The sequence below is a fragment of the Ziziphus jujuba genome, chromosome 10 (assembly GCF_031755915.1).
Source record: "Ziziphus jujuba cultivar Dongzao chromosome 10, ASM3175591v1".
In the NCBI taxonomy this organism is placed as follows: Eukaryota; Viridiplantae; Streptophyta; class Magnoliopsida; order Rosales; family Rhamnaceae; genus Ziziphus; species Ziziphus jujuba.
Genome location: NC_083388.1, coordinates 24,335,001 through 24,356,667, shown reverse-complemented (window position 1 = coordinate 24,356,667; position 21,667 = coordinate 24,335,001). Strand labels below are relative to the sequence as shown.

The window sequence follows — 21,667 nt, the reverse complement described above, 5'->3', positions numbered from 1 at the left end:
AAAAAAAAAAAAAAAGTGGGCATTGCCAGCATTATTGCTTGGAAAAAATGGAGAATACAAACACGAACATGGCAACTGAAAGAGAATATAGTGCTTATATAGCATTATTGAGAGAAAGTCATATTTTTAATTTCAACAAAATTTGGCGGAAGAATGATTGGTATAAGAGGAAATTGTAATTGTAATTTTCTGATTAAAATTTTCTATCATGGATAAGTTTCGAAAGATGTTTTATTAACTTACTTGTAATCCTAAATGTATCTGATGTCTAAAATTTTTATCCGTTTTGTCTAATGGAATGGATGAATCATAGCAATATGTTAGTGAGAATTAATTAATTAATCCTCCAATAGCATAGGTTGATGCTTGGATTTGAACAAAGTTAATTATTATTCTTTTTTTTTTTTTTTGTCTTTCTTTCAAAGTAATTTTTCATCTTAATTTCAGATAAAGTTGGGATATGATAATTATATATTAAATACTAAGCTAATCCTAGGTTTTTGATAAGACATAAATTAAATTTGTTTGGGTTGTAACTTGCAAAAACAAACCCGAGCAACAAAATATTTTAAAATTAGGTAAAAATTAATGAAGTAAGTAAACAAAAGAGTTACACTCTATAGCTTGTTTGGCCATGAATTACAAATTAGTTTTTTTTAGTTTATGGCTAAGTTTTTTACTTCCTTCCAAGAGCAACCACTCAACTATCCAAAAAAAACTTTTGTAGTTAAAAGTTATACTTCTCTCTCAATTCACTCTAATTAATAACAATCTCTGTTTTTTTGGTAATTAGAACAGGAATACCAGAACATCCTATGAATATTTTGAGATTTTTTATTTTATTTTTTTTTGTTGGTAAAAACAATTATATATAAATGGCCAAAAAATGAAAAATGTAACTGTAAAAACTACGAGAAGGTTGAAAAACAGAGTAAAAACAGAGCCGTCCGATACAAACGAAAACGTGCAGAATATTAACTGGCTTTTTCACAACCCACCAAAAACCGAATATTCCCCTAACAAATACCCAGCTCTCCTTCTATAAAAACCCATCAAAACCCAAATCACAAACTAACCGAAACAACCGAAAAATAAAAAAAAACCAAAACAAATTTTCTAATGTGTGAAGCCCTGAAAAACGCCTACCAACTGTTGGAAGAAATCGGCCGTGGTCGCTTCGGCACCATTTTCCGAGCTTTCTGTCCTGACTCCGATGAATTCGTCGCCTGCAAGATCATAGACAAGGCCCTCCTCACCGATGAAACCGACCGTGCTTGTCTCGAAAAAGAGCCCAAGATTATGACCCTTTTGGCTCCTCATCCCAACATCCTCAGAATCTTCGACGTCTTCGAAGACGAAGACTCTCTCACCATTGTCCTCGAGCTTTGTCAGTCTGTTACCCTCTACGACCGTATCATCAACCGTACTGTCTCCGAACCCGAAGCCGCTTCTCTTATCAAACAGCTTCTCAGCGCCCTTTCGCATTGCCATCATCTCGGTGTTGTTCACAGAGACATTAAGCCTGAGAACGTTCTGTTTGATTCGAGGAATAATTTGAAGCTTGCGGATTTTGGGTCAGCTGAGTGGCTCAGTGAAAGTGGATCTATGGAAGGTGTGGTGGGTACGCCATATTATGTGGCTCCGGAGGTTTTGTTGGGTAGAGATTACGATGAAAAGGTGGATATTTGGAGTGTTGGTGTTATTTTGTACATAATGCTTTCTGGGATTCCTCCGTTTTACGGTGAATCGGCAACGGAGATCTTCGAAGCTGTTTTGAGAGGAAATTTGAGGTTTCCGACCAGGGTTTTCCGGTCTGTTTCGCCGGCGGCCAAAGATCTGTTGAGGAAGATGATCTGTAGGGATGCTTCCAGAAGACTATCTGCGGAACAAGCACTGAGTAAGTTTTCATTTTCTTTTGACTTTTTCATTTTTTGTTGGAGATGAAAATTCTTTGGTCTTTCCTCTAATGGGAATCTCACCTTTTTGACTTCAATTTTTTCAAGCTATGTTGTTTTTTATTTAAGCATTAGTTTGTGGAAAAGTAGTAAAATGGGAATTTTGAACATGGTGTTGTTCTTTAGTTGGCCAACTATTGTAATGTTTTAAGTTTCAGAATGATGATCATTTTGGTCTGATTCTTTATCTGGGAAATGTTTTAGTTTTTGGTTGACTAACAAAGCTCTGTTTTTTTCTCTGTGTGAAATTCAGGGCATCCATGGATCTTAAGTGGAGGAGAGACAAATTCTATGGACTAGAAGACTGGATCTGCAGCAAACAAGTATAACCAGTTTTTTTAGCGTTGTAAATATATGATAATATATATCCCTGCCTTCTATGACTCCCTTTGAGATACCACTACCTCTCTCATGGATTCAAGAAACCAATTTTCCCACTTAAGACAGAAGATCCACAGGAGGGTCTTCGATAGTTATTTAGTTTTTGTTTCCTTAATGTTTTCGGATGAAAAATAAGAGATTGTACATATTGCGGTTGAGAATCCTGTCTTTCCCCGCCTTTTTCTTTTTGAGTTATAGAAGGGGACTAGGAAGTGAGAAAGCAAAAACAAAAAAAAGGAAATTACTATATATGTTTCTGCTATGTATAAAACTTTATCTGCTTTTCTGAGTTATCACTTATCAGTCATGTTTTGTACATGGAAATATGGTGGAAATATAAATATGCTTTAACTTTGGAATCTGAGTTTTTGCATTTTGGAATCTGAATTTTTGCATCTCTCTTCTTTTTTGCCATCTTTTCGGTCGAATGGTATCTTTCTTTTGAAGGAGGTGAACTGCATGACGGTTTTGAAAAAACGCCATGTGTAATCTGCAGATTCCGTAGAATGTGTTCAAAAGAATATGCAGCTTTGGAGAACTGTTTGGTGGGGGATGGATAAAAGCATATGCTTTGATATATACCTTCTCTTATATTCCATTTCAACAAAAGTTTAGGAATTGAAATGTGTAAATTCACAAAAAGGGTCAAAAGTGCCACTTTTCCCGCATAGCATGGAAACACTGAAACAAATTTATCTTTGCCAGCCTATAACCTTACATCGAAGGGTGAAAAGGGTAGGGTCCACAATCAGACTTTTTTCCAAGAGAATGGATGTAATTGCTTATGTCAGCAACAGGAAGAAAAAGAAAATAGTCAATTTCTAGTTGTGTGATAAAACCCCTCATTTATTTGCATCCCAAATTCCGTATTCAATGGGTAATCTAAGCTGATTTGATTATAAGTTTTCCAAACCAGTAATAGATTCACAGCAAGTCTCTGCAAACCTTTGCGTATCAGTAACTCATCTATGACTCATACTAACTTAAGGTTTACTTATCAAATACCAATTAATTATATACCATAAATGGTTTTATCTGCATAGAAGAGGAAGAGCAGGGAAGAAGGAAAATATTTCCTTCAATATGTACGGATAAATCATCTGCAGTAGACGTTATGTAACTCCTCCAAATGTCCTCCTTATCTGTGGCTGTTTTTAATTTTTTATTTTACTTTATTATTCACTTAAAACTAGGTTCCAGATGTCTCAATTACAGGATACCAACACCATGTGAGGTTGTCTAATACATCCAATCCACCATTATCCACTTCTTGGGGACCTAAAAAGTTTTAGACAGACAGTATGATCCTCCGCTTTAAGGACAAAATCATCATTCAACTCTAAAAATAGTGGTTGAAGTTAAACCATGAGTTATGGGGGTGGGTTGGATGGGATGGGGGCCGTCCCACCTCTCTCAATTATTCATTAATTTCTGGGACCTGATGATGGCCCACAAACAAGAACCCCACAGCCACTGGAGTTTCCATGTTTTCAGGTAAATCGGCTAGGGCTAGAATCTAGATCTTAGATTGAGCAAGATGATGAATGGTGGTGATCAGTAAAATTCTTGATCGATGAATTAGTTTGACATTGAATTCAGTCTGAGATTAGATATCAAATAATAGAGGTTTATATATATATATATATTTAATTTGTGGAGTTTGTTGTGGCTGCAAGTGCTTAGTCAATGGACCCATGTGACTGGAATCTATTCCATCTGGTCTGATAAACTGTTTTTGATAAGTAAACTTAGAAGTTCCACTACCTATTTGCCTCTCAAGTTTTGTTATCCTCAAAACATGCTTCTAGAAAGTCTTAAGGTTAGGTTTCACTTTCTTCTTTTTGGTCCCATTTCTGTTAAAAGGCCAAAACAGAGACCTAATTAAAGTTCACTAAACCAATTTCATATGCAAGATCACTGCTTGATCTTACAATATCAGTATAATTCCTAGTAAAACACAAATGCAGCCCTTCATTTTCTAGGTCCTAGTCTCCAATGCTTCAATTTTTTACAACTCTAGGGGAGAAAAAAAAAAAAAAGAAAAAAAAAAAACAACCAGTAAGACATTGAGCATATATTTGTAAATCTTACCTCATAATTTTTTTCCTTTGTCTAAACAGAGTTAAAAAGTTGTAAAGAATTAAATAATAATAAGCTAGCTGTCACAAGCCGACCACATGTTTAAACAACCAAAAAATAGATCCTAAAACCCACCAACCATTTTTGACTTCTAGAAGCAAACCAATACAATATTTTCCTCTCCCTTTTAACATTTTTTCGTACTATAGATAACTTATAGAATCTTGATCTTGCTTCCTATAAGGACGAAATACACCTAATAAATATTAAAATATTATTTATTTCAAATTGAATCTTTATATATGTTGTTAATTTTTTAGATTGAATTGTTAAATTTTGAATTATAACTTTTTGGATATTTATTTGATATCATATTAAAATATTATTAATATAAAAAAATTTAAACTAATAAAAAATAATTTTTTATTTTATTTATATTTTTCTTGAACAATAAAAAAGACAAAATTACTCCTCTTTGCTAACGTTCATTTTCTGTCTTTTATCGTTCTGTGGAATACTTTTAGCTAAAGTATCATTCTGTGAAATACTTGGTGGCTAAGTATCCGCATGAAGCATTAAAAGGTCTTCTATCACTTTCTATTGTAGAGAGAGTTCGAGAGAGTGGTCTCTTTCATTATTAATACTTTATGTCTCCTATTAAGCTTTCGTCTATAATTAAAAAAACGTATAGAGCCACCTAGCACAATGGTCACCCCTTACGTTTGTCAAATTTGGAACTTAGTGGCTACACAATTATTTTTGCAATTTGGAGATTTTTTTTTTAAAATTAAATTAGTCAGTTTTCAGTGAGTCCAAGTCTAAATTATATACCATTTTATATATTTTATCAAATTGATGTAAACTCTTCACTCCCAAGAAAAAAACAGCAAAGAACATGCAGTTGCACCACAAAACCGATATACCTTAGTATTGGCTTTCAAATTGATTTTCTCATTCCTATTGCTTACCGTAATGTTGTTTTTAATTATTTATAATAATTTTCTCTTATCTTGCTATCTTGAACACAGATCTTGCATAATATGAATAGCTTATTAATTATTAATCGATGAGCCAACCTTATTTGAGTCAAAATGTTTTATTAATATTGTTCTATTTGATTTATAGTTCATTTTCGATAGACTTTCACAAATTGACTCATATTTCAAAAACTGGCTTTCACGTGATTTGGTAGAGTAATGTCAACCTCTTAATTTTTAGTAACTGCAAGCACATTGTTAATTTTTAGTATCCTTATATAAAGAATGGTTCTAGAGCATGGGGAATGCCATTTATTGATTATGCAAACTTAAAGGGACAACTAAGCAAATACATGAAACTGTCTTCAAACAAGGACTGCTAAAACAATTTGTTTTTCGCTTATTAAATGAATTGATTTGGTAAACACACGACCCAGACAATGTAAAGCAGTTTAAATGCTTAATTGTATGATTAACAGGCTCCTCTTTGTTTATCTGATAAGTAAAGCCTTTTCTCTTTCTACAAAATTTTATATATTTTCTCTGTTGTTTTCTGACTAAGCAAACATAAGAAGTTGAGAGAAAAGTAGGCCTGCTTATATAAATGGTTTAAATACAGCGTACGGTTCCTGTGAAGTCTCATCTGCTTATTAAGTTTTGGAATAAGTGAAAGCATCTTTTAGTAGATCCATATATAGACCATGTGCATTTATCAAAAAATATATAGACCATGTGCAAGTCCATGCCATCACTGACTTTGGCCATACATATATGACTTGTTCTGTCGTATAAAAAAAAAAAAAGAAAAGAAAAAAAGAGTACATTTTCATGTGATTACACTTTTTTAAAAAAATTTCGGTGGCAACCATTAAATTAATATTTTTGTAGAGCTTGTTTTTTGGGGGGTGAATAGAATAATGTTTTTGTAGTGCTTTATTTCTGACCGGCGGTTTATAGAAAGGGTAAAAGATTAATGTACCTAATTTTCAGGTCTAAGTATCTTTTAAAATACGGTTCTGTATATGGCTTCGGTTTGAAAATTTCGAATTATATTAATTAATTTTTTAGTATTAAATGAAAATTTAAAAGGTGATTTTTTTATAAAATATAAATTATATAGTTTCATAAAGATTGTTATCTTTTACAAAATAGTAATTTATGATGGATATCACTTTTAAAATGGTATCCCTTAATCAATAGTATATTTACTTAAAAAAATATCTTATTATTAAAAAAAATCTTTAATTTATCTATTAATTCATACCCTTTCAACTTTTATAGATATATTCATTTTATTTATTTTATTAATTGAAGAATTTAATTCTTAAATCATATATTCATTACGTTTGAGTATTAAATATTGCATACATTGGAGTTCAAATCAAATTTGGTTTGTTGATCTTGATAATTTGGAGTGTTATTGTTATCAAAAGAGTTTGTTGCATTTTTGAAGATGATTGCCATAAAATCATGAGTAATTAAATGGGATAAATTTGTTTTAAGAACATAAAATTCAACTCTAATGTCGATGTATTTACTGATTTTTTTTATAAATTCTACTTTTATTAATTTGTCATTACTTTATATTTTGCATATTGCTTGAATAAAAAATCACTTCTGCATCTATGGAATAGGCTTAACACATATTTCTAATACACAATAATTATTTGTAACAACTTCTACTACTTATGGAAAAATAAGAAATGAGAAATAACAGAGAAGCAAAAGACTTTCATTAATTCTTGAAGGGTACATATAGAATAGATTGTTTTATTTTTGTATTTATCTTTTTTTTTTTTTTTTTGGGGCAATGTTGAATATGCCATTATTATATTTAAAGTTTTTGATAAGAGGCTCAAAGGGAGTCAAATGCAAGGACCAAAAGCCTTGGGCATTATTAAATAAGTTGTTGGACTTGGCACCTCAATTCGATTTCCACGGGTCCTACATGTGTGATTAATTTGAGAGAAGAAGGGGTTACCATGAATATATATATATATATATAATTGAGACATTCACCAAAAAATTACAATGAATATATAATTGATATGTTGAACAGCAGATCAAAAACAATAAACAAATTGATACTACTATTTTACACTTCTATAAGCTATCTTGATGTTTTTCTTACATGCTGATTACGGGACCCACTTGGTTTGGTACAGTTTGGGCCTTTTTTTTTTTTTTTCTGACTCAACTTTAGGTCTGCATTAATGCAGCAGTTTTCTGAATTGGAAGCTCACTTTATCCAAAGTGTTTATTGACTTGCAGTCATTGTAGACAATTTTGCAACTACATTCAGGCTGGCATATGCCAAATTCAATGGGGGGGGCAAAAAGAAAGAAAGAGGGAAATCCCAGAAATATAAGACTTTTAAATTAGGTAATCCATATTAATCAATTTTTTTCAACTAAGTTTGTCAGTAAAATTATAGAGTAAATGTATAACATAATTGACTTTTTCTCATCTTCCCTTGGGGAGAAAAAGACAGAAAAAGAAAAATAAAAAAAGAAAGAAGTAAATCTGCTTAAGTAACCAAGAATCAAGTCAATAAGTAGTGCCCCGAAAATGAAAAAAGGAGACAAAACTTACAAAAATGATAGCAAAACAAAAAAAGTCATGATCTTCTATCATGAAAATAAAGAAAAATAATTGTAGCGTAAAGACTTTGAATTATTTTTTCGTTTGAAAAGAAATAATAATAATAATAAGAAAAATGAGGAAGCAAATAATGTCATCATGTATACATACATATATGTATATAGAAGCAAAACCATGGTTAGGTGAAATATATGAAGGTAGGACGTACCCTTCTCATATCTATATGTGTTATTTTTCTGTATGTTTTCTTTACCATAAAATGGATATAAGTGAAGTGAAGGACACCTTTTTTTTTTTTTTTTTTTTTTTTTTTTTTTTTTTCTGAAAAGAAGGTGAAGGACATCAATTCATAAAATATTGTACTCAAAATTTTTTTTTAAAAAAAAAAGCCTTATACATAATGTATTTTTCAACTATATATATATATATATATAATGGCGAGACGACCATTAAAAATTTTAAAAAGTGGGGTGCAAAAAGTGCAATATAAGTTTTATTTAAGTCCAAAAAATGAAAGAAAGTAGAGAAATGCGTGGATGCTCTAACTAATTTCAAATTGATGAAGCATTTTATAATTAGTCTCATCTTCTACATCTTTCTAACAATTAAGGTCTAAATTTATTTGTTTTTCTTAATTCAATTTTATTAATACAAGTCCTTAATTATATTAAAAAAGATTACTAATTTAATCTTACATAATACTTTGGTCCAATGATAAAATTATTTAAACTACACCTATAAATTTAGGGTTCAATCGTTAACCTATGTAAGAAAATGCCCCCTCCCCTTTGTAATTAAAAATAAAAAAATAAAAATAAAAAATCTTACATATCCCACTTCTATAATTATGGTCCTATCCATTTGAAACCATATTTTAATGTGTTTATATAATAATGTATGTGTATGGTTTTTCATCATCAACAAATTTCTCTCATATAATTTGCAAAGAAAAAACAAATTCCTTTCACACAAAGATATTATGTGTATTCTTAATTAAATATATAAATCAACTTTGTTAAGACATATTGCCGTCTGTAATTGGCAGTTTATGTCACATGCAAACTAACCACAACCACTCAAATTGCGACGATAAAAAATCGAATATTAATATAATTAATGAGAATCTATGGACTGTCTATATACAGTTAAAATAAATAAATAAAATTTCATCATTGTATTAAATAACAGAGCACTTCGATTTGTAGCTAATTGCACCTAACACAAACCCTAAACAGCTCTTCATCATTGTATGCTTTTTATTTTAAAAAATCAATTTTTAAAAATTTGCTCTAATTATTTTATAATTTAATATTTTAAAATATAAAATGGAATTGACTTTTTAAATTTAAAAAACTAAATATACTTTCGATATTTAATATCATATTAGTATAATTAAATGCTAATTAAATTTCTAGGCTACTATCTTATATTAATATACTATCTGAATAATACTATAAGTATCAATTAGTTTATGAGTTATTTATCAAATATACATATATTATTATGTGATTGACTTATATTTAATTATATTTATCTTTTCAAATATTGATTTATCCATATTTAGATTATATTTCTATTTTAACCAATTAAATAATGACATATCTATATTTAATAAATAACTTGATAAACTAATTGGTGTCTTAGCATTAGTCTTACTATTTATTGTTTTTTTTATGTTGGCTTGACTAAGATGGTTGAACATATTTGAAAATCTTCAAGATACGTTGGCAGTTCTTTGCTCTATAAATTCCTAACATATTTTTTTCCTTCTCATCTCAACGGTCATAATATACCTATTGTATATGGATCTATACGTATTTAAGCTCATATAGTTTTTGTCTTCTGAAAAAACGGATTTTCAAGTTGATAACCATGGAAATCTACATATAGATTCCAACAAGATCTCCCAATTTTGAACCAAACCTTCCAACTCTGATGATCAATATTCTTTGTTTAATACTTCAAATTTCCAAGTGTGTACTCTATCAGAAAAATGCAAATAAACTTGACCTTTATCCAAAAAACACAAACAGAGCTAATGTTAAATTTAAGAAGAAATAGCATCAATTTGACTACTTAAGTAGAAGCCATATTTGAGAATGTTACGGTTGAAATAAAGCAAATGAACATTTCCTTTACCAAGAAAAAACTAAACAGACCTGGTATAGTCAGAAGCTTTGGCTAGATTTATAAGGAAAAATGGAGAGAAATAATAAAATAATTGAGAGGGAATTTTCTCAAAAAAAAAAAAAAAAAAAAAAGAGAAGAAAAAAAAGAGGGAAATAAACATATTGAAAAAATAAAATAAAGCATATGATATAAAAAGCATTGTTGAAGAAGTTTCTAATGTTCAACTCTTTATATTTAATGATGTTTTTTTACTCTTTGTTTTTGAAAATTCCTTGGAAATGCTTTAACAATTATTTTAAAATATGAAGATTAATAAATACAAGATAGTGATAAAAAAAAAAAATACATCATTTAACAATTATTTCATTGATTTGGATTTAGTTATTTAGTTCTTTCATTATGGTCTTGAAGGAAGCAATGGAGAGAAATAATAAAATAATTGAGAGGGAGTTCTCTTAAAAAAAAAAAGAAAAAAAAGAGGGAAATAAACAAATTGAAAAAATAAATGTGAAACGAATGATATAAAAAATATTGTTGGAGGAGTTTTTATTTTAAAGTTCATTTTTTTATGTTTAAAGATGTTTTTTATTTTTTAAAATTATTTAAAAATGCTCTAACAATTAATTTAAAATAAAAAATTTAATATATACAAGAGAGTGATAAAAAAAAAAAAAACATCATTTAACAATTAATTCATTGATTTGGATTTAGTTATTTAGTTCTTTCGTTATGGTCTTCAAGGAAGCAGTTTAATGATAATGTTTATATTTTGAATAGCCTCAATGATAAAAATACATAAAACAGAAAAGAAAAGAAAAAAATTTGTTTTGTTATGAAAAAATGTTGTGCCAAGATTAAACTGAAAAAAATTTAGGAAGAACAAGAGCAATATAATATATAACCACACATATGTTGCGTTCTGATGAGCATACTTATGCTCAGTTTTTTTTATTTTTCTATTACTTTCTCCAGGCTGCTTGAATTATTTATGAAATAATGATATATAAATAGGACATACTAAATTACCAATAATCGGATCATGTCTCCATTTTTTTTTTTTTAATAAAAAAATTGCAACCACCATGGTCATGCTTAAAACGGTGAGAATATTAATGTGTCAAACTTTGTAATCAATATGTGAATCCTGCATATCAACATAATATATTCCTTTTCTATATTTCTGATTATTTTATCAAAAGACATAAGAAAAGGAACAATTCCTTTCTAGGCTGAAATTAAAACCATGCGAACTTCTTGTTAATTAATTTGTTTATAATTGATTCTCCATCATAGAAAGTGAACCAAATTGTTTTACATATGCTAATGTGAATTTTTGTAATTAATTCAATACATATTTTTTAGGTTTTCATCATTTGCTTCTTCAATTGTTAATAAGAAAATCTGGCATATATAACTTTTTCTCGAATTGAACTTGTTATTATTATTATTATTATATATAACATTTTTCTCCCTGAATAAATCCAAAAACGAAGAAAGAACTAACAAAAATTATAGATACTACTCCCCACAGGAATTACTGCACTGTTCAGGTTGTTCTATGAATATTTACATCTAAATCAAAGTAACCATTATTCATAAAAGGGCACCAAAAAAAAAAAAAAAAAAAAAAGGCCCAAAAGTAACCATCCATAACACATTTACTACGTATCACTCTAGAAGCTCTTCAAAGTCCATCCAAAGAGAAAAATAAAGTGATAAAACAATGGGAAAAGATAAATAATCTGCCAAAAAGAAAACAAATGATCTGTCAAAAAAGAAAACAAGATTTTCTTTCTCCATCTGCCCTTTTGTGTCCCTGAATTTCCAGTATAGGAATACTTGCTTCCGCACTTGTCATAAAGTCTCAAAAGCAGAGGGATATGTAATAATTCATAGCAGCAAATAAAACATCTATTAGTGTACAGAGGCAAGGTTAGGAGAAAAAAGCAGATTACAGCCGTTTTTTATCTTCAAACCCAATTTTTATATCAAGAAAAACAAGCTTTGCTTTAGTTTCTAATATATTTTTCCTCTAAAATTTTACAATTTTCCACATATTACAAGTGAAATTAATGCTTAATGGACCACAATCTTCTGTCACCACCTTTTACGTGTTCTTGAGCTAAATGTGCTGCTGATGGTACATCTCCTGCAGGCTATAATCTGCTAACACCAAATCTCATACCTTGGCACCAAGGAAGGACTGCAAGGCCAAAAAGAAATGTAAAAGCATGAGTGAATGAAAGAGCACTGAAACTTGCAGACCATACATAAATGCAATAAGAGAAAATTCAGAGATATAAGGAAGCCTTGAATGCCACTTGATGAAATAAAATGAAAAAAGCCCAGTTAAAGATTACATGATGTAGTGTTCAGTAGAAAAGTAGAATTTTCACCAGACCAAAGGTAGTGACCAGCCTTCTTTAAGAAATAATCCTATAAATAGTACCATAGTTTCTCTAAGCCTTGAAAAAACAAGCATCTATTTATGCTTCATCTTTCTTTCATTTGCTCCCTAATAAAGTTACCATTATCTACATAAAAGGCATACGATTTCATACATAAAATGTTGAGTGCCATTGGGGGATAAAAAAAAAAGAAATCACTAAATTACACTCATATCTTTGATGTAAATGATTGCAGTTTACCTTGACTCCTGCAGGAGAGTTTCCAGGTTTAGCTGTGGTTGTGCTCCCAAAAACTGTCGATGGATTTCCAGGTTTATTTGTAGTTGTGCTCCCAAAGTTGAATTTCAAATTTTTGTCAGAAGCCTTTAATATTTGAAAAGAGCACATCAGTGTTTCATCCACACTCATCATTGCACCAGCATTATCAAATTCCCCACAGTAGTTAGGTGCTGAAAATATAGTCACAAGTTGTCGATTTGCAAAAAATTCATATCCATCCTCCACAACCTGCAAACAATAACATAACTTTATCACTAATTAATCATACAGGGATCAAATGTAAATATAAAAAGCCATATCCTCTATGACAGTACATAAGACTGTAACAAGCGGGCAACAGTAGTCCATGCCACTATACCAGCAGTGAGGGCAAGAAATTTGGGAGAAGGAAATACTAGAAAGTTCATCCATTTACAAGACATGTAAAATAGCTCTTGTTTCATTATGAAAGAGGTAACCACAATTTCGAAATATTAAAACAACATTCCAGACCAAGATGTTTGGCTTCCATAGTTATATTCCATACAGTTCACATACGAATCCAACCTGAATATTTTCAGAAACAGAACATGTGTATATATATATATATATATGCATATTAAACTATTATGGCTGTTTAACCTGGTGAGCACGGCAAATGAGATCCAAATCATGCTTCTCAAGAAATTCTGTAACCTTGTCAGAACCAAATGTATATGAAACTCCCCTGTCATTCATCCCCCAACCTTGAACATCTTTACTTGGATCAGACCAGAGAAGATCACAGAGCAAGCCCGTATCTGGTACATCAGTTGGTCGCGATAAGTTTCTGATTTGGTCTAAATTATGCAGGTCAGGAGAAAGGCCCCCATGCATACAGAGGATTTTTTCATCAATTAGGGCTGCCACTGGCAAGCAGTTAAAACAATCTGTAAACGTCTTCCATAGCCTTATATTGAATCTCCTCTTACACTCGTCATAAAATCCATATATACGGTTTATAGAAGCACATTCATGATTTCCCCTCAAGAGAAAAAAGTTCTCGGAATATTTTATTTTATATGCAAGGAGAAGACATATTGTTTCCAAGCTTTGCTTGCCTCGATCCACATAATCTCCCAAGAATAAGTAATTGGATTTAGGAGGGAATCCACCATACTCAAAAAGCCTCAAAAGATCGGAGTATTGACCGTGTATATCACCTGAATGCCAAAACAGAACTCATTAACAAGACAAACATTTGACAAATCCGCTTTGCTAACAAAAATAAATTTAAGAGTGTATTAAAATCCCAAGTAAAATATTTAGATAGGCTACATTGTTCATGTAATCACTATAGGCCTATGGAATGAATGTTTCATAATTTTCGGCCATGCAAACTAACATCTAGCTCAGAACCTTTTGTCAATCCAGGGGCTCATAATACACAAGAAGTAAATTGTCATAGCAATATTAGCAAGGGATCAAACAGACTAACCTTAACTAAGTTTGATTAATCCATCATATAAATCTAAAAGTGAAATGAAAACCCATACTTCTTCTGGTAAATCTAAGGATTCAAATCATGTCTAATAAAAACATCATAAGAGAAACTTATTCAAGCAGAATGCAACAGGAGTATTATATACTAGTATACAACTATTTACTAAAAGCAACCAATTAAAATAGCAAGCAAATTGCAATCTCAAGAATACCAGAGCCCAGTTATATGCTAGTGAAAAATATCAACAAAAAAAGAGGAAGCCACACAAAAATTGTTGCCACCCAATATCTCCTGTAACTTCACAACAAACAAGCACCTGTACAACCATCAACAACATAAGCCGCTGCAGCACCCAAAGAATTTTATACCATACCTTTAGTAATGCAACTTCATAAAATACCAGAACTAACATAATCTAACTCCAACAGGAAAAACATAACCGGACAGGACCAGATGAGTCTACACTTACTCAACAAGCAGTTCCAATCTTTTGGTAACAAGAGATGTATTTACAAGATTTAATGAACCACTTTAGTTAGGGAAAAATCAAGGAATGAATAGCTTATACAATATGCACAGCATATTATGGAGGTAAACTAAAGTTTCCTTTGTCCTTTATTTAAATTCAAATACTACCCTGCCATATCATAATGCAAGTACAACATTCCATGTTCTCATCTTTTTGGTCCATGCCAACATCACAAAAGAATGCTAAACCATTCAAAACCTGGAAGCCAGTAGCTAATAAATATAACCAGTATCCAAGAAGAAAATGAACATTTTAGAAAGCTTTCTAAATTCAGATGTAAAGCCTACACGTTATGCAATTTTTACATGTTCATGACATAAATGTATAAAAGAATAAGGAACAAACAACATATGATATGTTAATTTGCTTTCTGATAAAGTAAATGCTAAGAACCTTCCAATTAGTCCAACCCACAATCACAAATTCATCGTAAACAGAAATTGAAAAAAATAAAAAAATAAAAAACCAGTACTCCAAAAGTAAGCAATTTAATCTCCAAATAAGAAATATATTTTCTTTTCATGTCTGTGAGTGCATCAATAGTGGATTTCAAATTAAGGTAATCACATCCAAAAGCGAACACCAACTCACTCGCCCACTGTAAAAAATGAACTTTGAGACAAACTGTTATGCTGTGAAAAACTTCAAAATAAACGATCCCCATCCATCACAATCAAGCAACTAGACGATGCTAAAAATCGGTAATCAAAAGACAGCGACTTCGTTTTACATTAATCAGCTAAAATAAAAAATTCCCCATTAAACAGAGTCATAAAATTTACCGTTTTACGTTATTTTACACCAAAATAAACAATCAGATGAACAAAGTAATTCCATCATACCCAAACACAAATCATTCCAGAAAGAAGAAGTAACGAGCTAGGATTTGCATAAAGTACCACCAATCTTTTTCAATCTTTTATAACTCACAAAACATGTTTCAGGAAACAAACTAAAAATTGCTCCTGACTGAACAAAAAGTATTAAACCCTACCCACAATCAGCAAAAATGGAAAACAACCTAATGAATTTCATATTTGAAGACAAAAAAGGGTTTGGTTCACCAGTAATACTAATAAACTTAATAAGTTAGTCCGGTCAAAGAAAAAGGGTTCGGATTTTTTTCAAAATTTAATTTAAAAAAAAAAAAACCCATAAACAAAATTCATGAAAAAAAAAATAAGGAAATAAAAGAGGTGGGTGTTGGAATAAAATACCACAAATCTTGATGGGTGCTTCAAGCTCTAACAAATTAGGCTGTTGCAAGAAAATCTCCCTAGAAACTACACAGAGTTGCCGGATCTCCGATTCCGAAAGCTGAACTTGCTTTCCGGGACGGCCTCGGACTTCAAGAAGCCGATTGATTATGTCATCAAGGACTGATTGGTCCATTCGTTCGGTCTCACTGAAAAACCTCCACCAGCGAAAAAGCAAAAACAGAAAGTCAACGGCTGTATTGGACGTGATTTAGAGACAGAAAACCAGACGGAGAAGAAGAAGAAGAAGAATAAGAAGAGAAGTGAGCGCAAAGCATGCCCCTTTGAGGTGGTGGTAGTGGTGGTGGTAGTGGGTGGGTCGCTTCTTTTTGCTGTCGTTTTGTCAGAAGATGCGTGTCGTTTGGAGGTCGGAAGAGAGTGTGCGAAACATTCTTTTTGTGTTTATGGAGGTTTTTTTCCTTCTGTACTTCAACAATAAAATTATAAAAAAAAAAAAAAAAAAAATTGGAAATAAAGTAGACTTCTTTTGGAGATCAGGACTTTAAGTGAGAGACGACATGGATGACCCTGTATTATGATTAATGGCTAATTCTTTTTTTTTTTTTTTAAATATAATTAAAAAGTTTAAAAAAAAAAAAAACATTGTATCTTATTATAGACCACAAGCTTCCGAGCAACTATTGATAGATCTTTATTATTATTATTATTATTATTTAAGAAAAAGCAATGTCTAATAAATGAGTGTTTGTATATATTCAAGAAAGGAATTGTTGAGATTCTACTTTAGAAAAGTCAGATTCAATATTCAATTGATTATAATATTCGATTCTTTTTTTTAGCCTTTTATTTTTTATTTTATTTTTTTCAAAGAGATTGCAGTTTTAATATAACTAATAGGTAAAAATGGTTAATAATTCGTTAAATAAATTTACTTATTTATAATTTATTTTATTAATATTAGAGATTAAACCTCTTGCTTTCATCGTATAAGAAATAATAAATACATAAAATTATTTTATTTTTATATTCTGCAAAAAAATAAATTAATTTTTGATGATTGATCGGTTTTGTAAATTGTATCATTACAAATTTAATAAATGAGATGGGTTTTGTCGTCCAAACTTCCACTAAGACACGATTAGGCGATTATTACTAAAAAAGAAAAAGACACAATTAGACAATTTTACACGTATTTGGTCTTTTTTGTTATTTATGTTACATAACGTGATAGATGGGAGAAGCAAATAACTTATCATAATTAATTAAAGCATTAAAAAAAAAAAAAAAAAACCTCTATAATAGGCTACTACCACCTGCCTATTGTACGTGCAGAAATAATATTATATATAATTAACTATTCTTATTTGTATATTTTGGAGATCTTATTTTTAATATATTTGATATATGAAATAGCAAGGATTGGGTTTCAAAGACTAAGACTTGGTTTGGGGAAAAAAAAATTTATAAACAAACTTTAAGGATTATAACACCTCATTCATGTTCAACTAAAAATAGTTAGATGGAATGTATACATGGATGGATATATAAATTAATTGTTAAGGTGTCATTAATTTTTTGTTTTATTTTATTTTGTTTCTTTTTAAAATTTTTATATCTAATTTAATTGTATTTAACATGGTTATCCAAATGTAACTTATAATAGTTATAATTTATAAAACATCTTAAACAATTATAAATATAAAAAAATAATAATAAAAAAAAATCAACACAATTGGAAATTATATATTTTATTTTTCCCTCCTAACTTTACAGGTAGTTAGCAAATCCTAATTATCAATAACAAAAACTTTAAGTCGATAAATTATAATATTTAAATAAATAAATAAATTGTTAAAATCAAACATGTTAAATAAATATATATATATATATATATATATATATAATAAAATTATAATACGAACGGTCTGTATAGAATTATAGATATTAATGATAATTTTTTAAAAAATAATTGTTAATACTTATATACAGAAAAAATTTTTATAATAATTTTTTTAAAAATTATTATCATTATTTATTATCCGGATATGAACCAACCATATCATATAAATATAGCTTTAATATATATATATATATATATATTTATATTCCTCCAATACCATTTTTTAAAATAATTTTCGCAAAGACCATTGACAATACTTAATTAAACAAAGTAACATAATACCAGTCTATGTGAAACATTGCAATGATTAATTTGTTTATGGTTTACTTGTGGTAGATATAGACACGGAAGACTTCACACGTACAACACATATTACCGCGTGGCAGTCCTAAAAGGAAATATGGGGGGGCTGCTTCTCTTCAAACAGTATTTGAAATTTCTGTGTTTCATCGCTTTCGTCAGTCAGTCAGTGAGTTTTATTTTATTTTATTTTGTTTTATCGGGAAACAAAAAGCGCCGAGAAAATTGCAGTAGGATTGAGGGTAGAGAGTAGAGAGATGAAAGGAAGGAATTCAAAAGGGAATTATACGAACCCATGTTTGACTATGCACCAGCCGTGGGCTTCTCTGCTGGTATATGGGATCAAACGCATTGAGGGCAGGTCATGGCCTGCTCCTGTCAGAGGTACCAGCTTCTATCAACCTCCTCTTTTCTTCAATTTTTTTGTTTTTTTTGGCTCTTTGGGAATGTTGGGTTTTTGACAATATATATGGTCTATCTGGTGGTTGCTAAGCAAGTATGGGATATAGGTATAGGGAAAAAGGGAAATTAGAATGTGAAGTGTTGGGTAATGAATGGTCCGTCCTTTTCGATACTGAGCAATTAGAATCTTTATTTACATTACTTTTAATTTTGCAACTTTTTTTTTTTTTTAAATTTTTTTGTTACACATTTTGAATGAAATTACTGACTGTGTGGTTTTACTGGCAGAGTTCCAACTGAAATTTTGTAAATAACATAATGAGGCTAAAATCTAGGTAGTTCATTTCTGTTTTTCGGAAATTTTGTAGTTTCAATTGAGCTTTTTGTTAATTTCAGCTGAAGTTTTGAAACCATATGCTAAAAATACATATTATTGTTTTTTATTATTTTTCTTTTTAATGTGGAAATTCAACTAGTTTTGGATCTTTGTAGTTTGTAGTTTTTTTTTTTTTTTTTTTTTTTGAATGAACTCAACTGACTGTAGAACTTCAATTTAAATCATAGTTAGTTACAAATTTTAAACTTCTCCATCCTTATGTCATTTATAAGACTCGTTAAAGCTAAGAAAATTGTCAGATCTGTGTGTTAAGCTCACAGGTTACCTTAATGGCCGTATCTATTTTTCATGAAACAAACAAACTAGTGGCAATGCAGTTCACTTTGTGCCATATGTCGGAATTTATCTAAAAGTTGATATTAAATCCAAACACCACATTGGTGTTAGCTCCCATTGCTGTCGGGAAGCTATGGTGTGCTTGTATGATCTAAAAGTCTCATACACGACATTTTATGATGTTATTTTTTTCCTTTTTTTTTTTTTTTTTATTGTTTTCGTCTCTGTTATCATAATTGTCGCTGTGAATTTTAACAATTTGATGAAAATATGTCTAACATTCAGAATCCTTTCTTTTCAAGGCCGTCTATGGATTCATGCTGCCAGCAAGGTTCCTGATGAGTCCACAATCAAAGCAATGGAGGACTTCTACAGGGAAGTTTATGCACTGGATGGAATTAGTGATCTTAAGTTCCCTGAACATTATCCTGTTTCCAGACTTTTAGGTATTCATAATTCAGTACTATATTGATAATGTTGCTTCGTATCTCTAAAACTTCATGATATATATTTTCTTGCTTTTCATTATGCTAATGTTTCTTCATATCTCTAAAACTTCATCATATATATTTTCTTGCTTTTCATTATGCATCAATAGTTGCATTTAATTCTTTGAAGTCGTTGATTAAATAATTTTACTCTGGAAGAGTTAAGCTGCCCTCAGTGATTTGCTGAATTACTGTATTCTCTTTTGAGGCTTGCATTCATTTTTGAAATCAGTATACTTTTTGTTTTTTTCATTTTCTATAAACAAGCAAATAATTAAACACAAACCATAGAATATGCATATGCATCCCTTTTTGCAGTCTGTTGGAAGCATATCAAATCTCTACGGATATAACTCTCTCTCTCTCTCTCTCTCTCTCTCTCTCTCTCTCTCTCTCTCTCTCTCTCTCTCTCTCTCATATTGATGATACAATTCCGAGAGTTTTCTATCTTTTAATTTGTGATACATCGTACAGGGTGTGTTGACGTGGTTGGATGTGTAAGGGGTGAAGAGCTAGCAAGCTGGGAGATGGTACCTCCTGGGGTAGGAGCCTCGTTTATGAACTCTCTCTCTCTCTCTCTCCCCCTCCATAAGATATCAAGACTCTGTTTACTAAGCTAAGACTGTTTTATGTGCACTGCAGGTGAGGCTGGAGGCACAAACTGACTTTTGTTGGCTATGTGAGCAGCCACAGGTGGTGTTTTTTGTTTTTTTCTTTCTCCCCAAATTAGTAATGACTATTTTTGTGATTTCAAGTATGCATCATAAGTGATTATCCTTTTCTACTAATGCAGAAATTGTTAATTCCATTTGAGATGCGGGGATACCAGGGTGTTTATAACTTGGAGAAGAAGGTCCATTTTGTGAAAAACTCTGAAAATCTCTCTCTCTTTTTCTTTGTTTTGCTAAATGTTTATTCTCTTTTTCTCTCTCTCTCTCTCTCTCTCTCTTATTGTGTGTTATGCAGCTTTCCAGATATATGATGCTGCAGTTAGAGGTCTTACTCCAGTCAAAGGTCCATTGCCAGTAAAGTTTCCAATTCCAGATCCAAGAGACCAGTTTTCCTTGAAGCCTGGGTCTATCTCTGTGCATTTCCCTGAATCAAAATCGTCTGAAGTGGAGAGATCTTCTAATCTTAATGCTGCTATAGCAGGGGCACAGGCAGCAGCTACACAATTTTCCAAAAAGGACCAAAATTTCCAAACTGTTGAAACTGCTACACCCATTTCTACAAGGACAAGGTCGAAGAGCAAATTATTGGAGGAGAGTGAAACATCATGCAGTAACTTCAATGAAGGGTCTGATAAGAGGAACTTGACATCAAATAACAAAGGGCAAATAAGTGGCATTAGCTACAGTGAAAGTGGTAACAGTGCTAAACCGATTTGACATGTCATTCTGGTGCATCATCTAAGGTAATGCAGGCTCTCTTTGGTGATCTAGATGCATTAAATATAATGATAAAGGTGCTCCAAATATGTATTTTAGGCAATATTACGCAAACCATTTTTAACTTTTCAATACCAAGTAAAGCGGCATTATCTTTTTTCTAGATAAGCATAAAATTTAATAAAGCAATACCATTTTACCTGGTGTTCAAAAATTGATAAACAGAAGTTAATATACGTAGTGTTTCTTGTCCTAAATATGTTGATGTTTAAAAAGAAATGGAATGTAGACTTTGTAGGCCGATGAACTGTGGGAAGACGATGCAAGTTATTTGTCAATTGCTTGACATGAAAACTGTCGATGAATTTTATATATATTTATTGAACCAGCAAGATGACTGAAGCTAACATGAACTTTCAATTTTTTCTTGATCAATGGAACTGTAGAACTGTAGATAAAGTTACCATCTGCATGTCATCGGATTGATATGGCTCAAGG

At 30.8% G+C, this 21,667-nt stretch overlaps 3 protein-coding genes across 5 annotated transcripts in view; 2 read left to right on the top strand and 1 right to left on the bottom strand.

The window, feature by feature from the left end:
• The first annotated feature begins 1,058 nt into the window (after nucleotides 1-1,058).
• Nucleotides 1,059-2,697, top strand: LOC107412304 (phosphoenolpyruvate carboxylase kinase 1). The gene is made up of 2 exons (XM_016020051.4): nucleotides 1,059-1,897; nucleotides 2,209-2,697. Exons 1-2 carry the CDS (start codon nucleotides 1,120-1,122, stop codon nucleotides 2,253-2,255), a joined length of 825 nt encoding a protein of 274 aa, XP_015875537.3. The 5' UTR covers nucleotides 1,059-1,119; the 3' UTR covers nucleotides 2,256-2,697.
• A 9,283-nt stretch (nucleotides 2,698-11,980) lies between these two features.
• LOC107412332 (serine/threonine-protein phosphatase PP1) lies at nucleotides 11,981-16,516 on the bottom strand. The gene is made up of 5 exons (XM_060811995.1): nucleotides 16,338-16,516; nucleotides 16,019-16,206; nucleotides 13,432-13,991; nucleotides 12,772-13,038; nucleotides 11,981-12,326 (listed from the first exon to the last, which is right to left on the bottom strand). The coding sequence occupies exons 2-5, from the start codon at nucleotides 16,191-16,193 to the stop codon at nucleotides 12,303-12,305; spliced, it is 1,026 nt and encodes a 341-aa protein (XP_060667978.1). The 5' UTR covers nucleotides 16,194-16,206; nucleotides 16,338-16,516; the 3' UTR covers nucleotides 11,981-12,302.
• Nucleotides 16,517-18,283: 1,767 nt separating this feature from the next.
• Nucleotides 18,284-21,667, top strand: part of LOC107412308 (uncharacterized) — a 5,908-nt gene continuing 2,524 nt past the window's right edge. For 2 of the 3 annotated variants that reach the window (XM_016020058.4, XM_016020057.4), the window contains exons 1-6: nucleotides 18,284-18,602; nucleotides 19,596-19,739; nucleotides 20,256-20,323; nucleotides 20,424-20,474; nucleotides 20,575-20,634; nucleotides 20,756-21,195. In XM_016020058.4, the coding sequence (XP_015875544.3) occupies nucleotides 18,476-18,602; nucleotides 19,596-19,739; nucleotides 20,256-20,323; nucleotides 20,424-20,474; nucleotides 20,575-20,634; nucleotides 20,756-21,169 (864 nt within the window). In that variant the 5' untranslated portion in view covers nucleotides 18,284-18,475 and the 3' untranslated portion in view covers nucleotides 21,170-21,195. Of the gene's footprint in view, nucleotides 18,603-19,595; nucleotides 19,740-20,255; nucleotides 20,324-20,423; nucleotides 20,475-20,574; nucleotides 20,635-20,755; nucleotides 21,196-21,615 lie in introns of all 3 variants that reach the window. The other variant, XM_016020055.4, reaches the window with a different exon arrangement.

Coding starts and splice junctions, on each gene's coding strand:
- LOC107412304 (XM_016020051.4), top strand. CDS start 1,120: ATGTGTGAAGCCCTGAAAAACGCCTACCAACTGTTGGAAGAAATCGGC. Junction 1,898..2,208: donor ATCTGCGGAACAAGCACTGA/GTAAGTTTTCAT, acceptor TGTGAAATTCAG/GGCATCCATGGATCTTAAGT.
- LOC107412332 (XM_060811995.1), bottom strand. CDS start 16,193: ATGGACCAATCAGTCCTTGATGACATAATCAATCGGCTTCTTGAAGTC. Junction 13,992..16,018: donor AGCACCCATCAAGATTTGTG/GTATTTTATTCC, acceptor TTTGGCATTCAG/GTGATATACACGGTCAATAC. Junction 12,327..12,771: donor ACTCTCCTGCAGGAGTCAAG/GTAAACTGCAAT, acceptor TTGGCCTTGCAG/TCCTTCCTTGGTGCCAAGGT.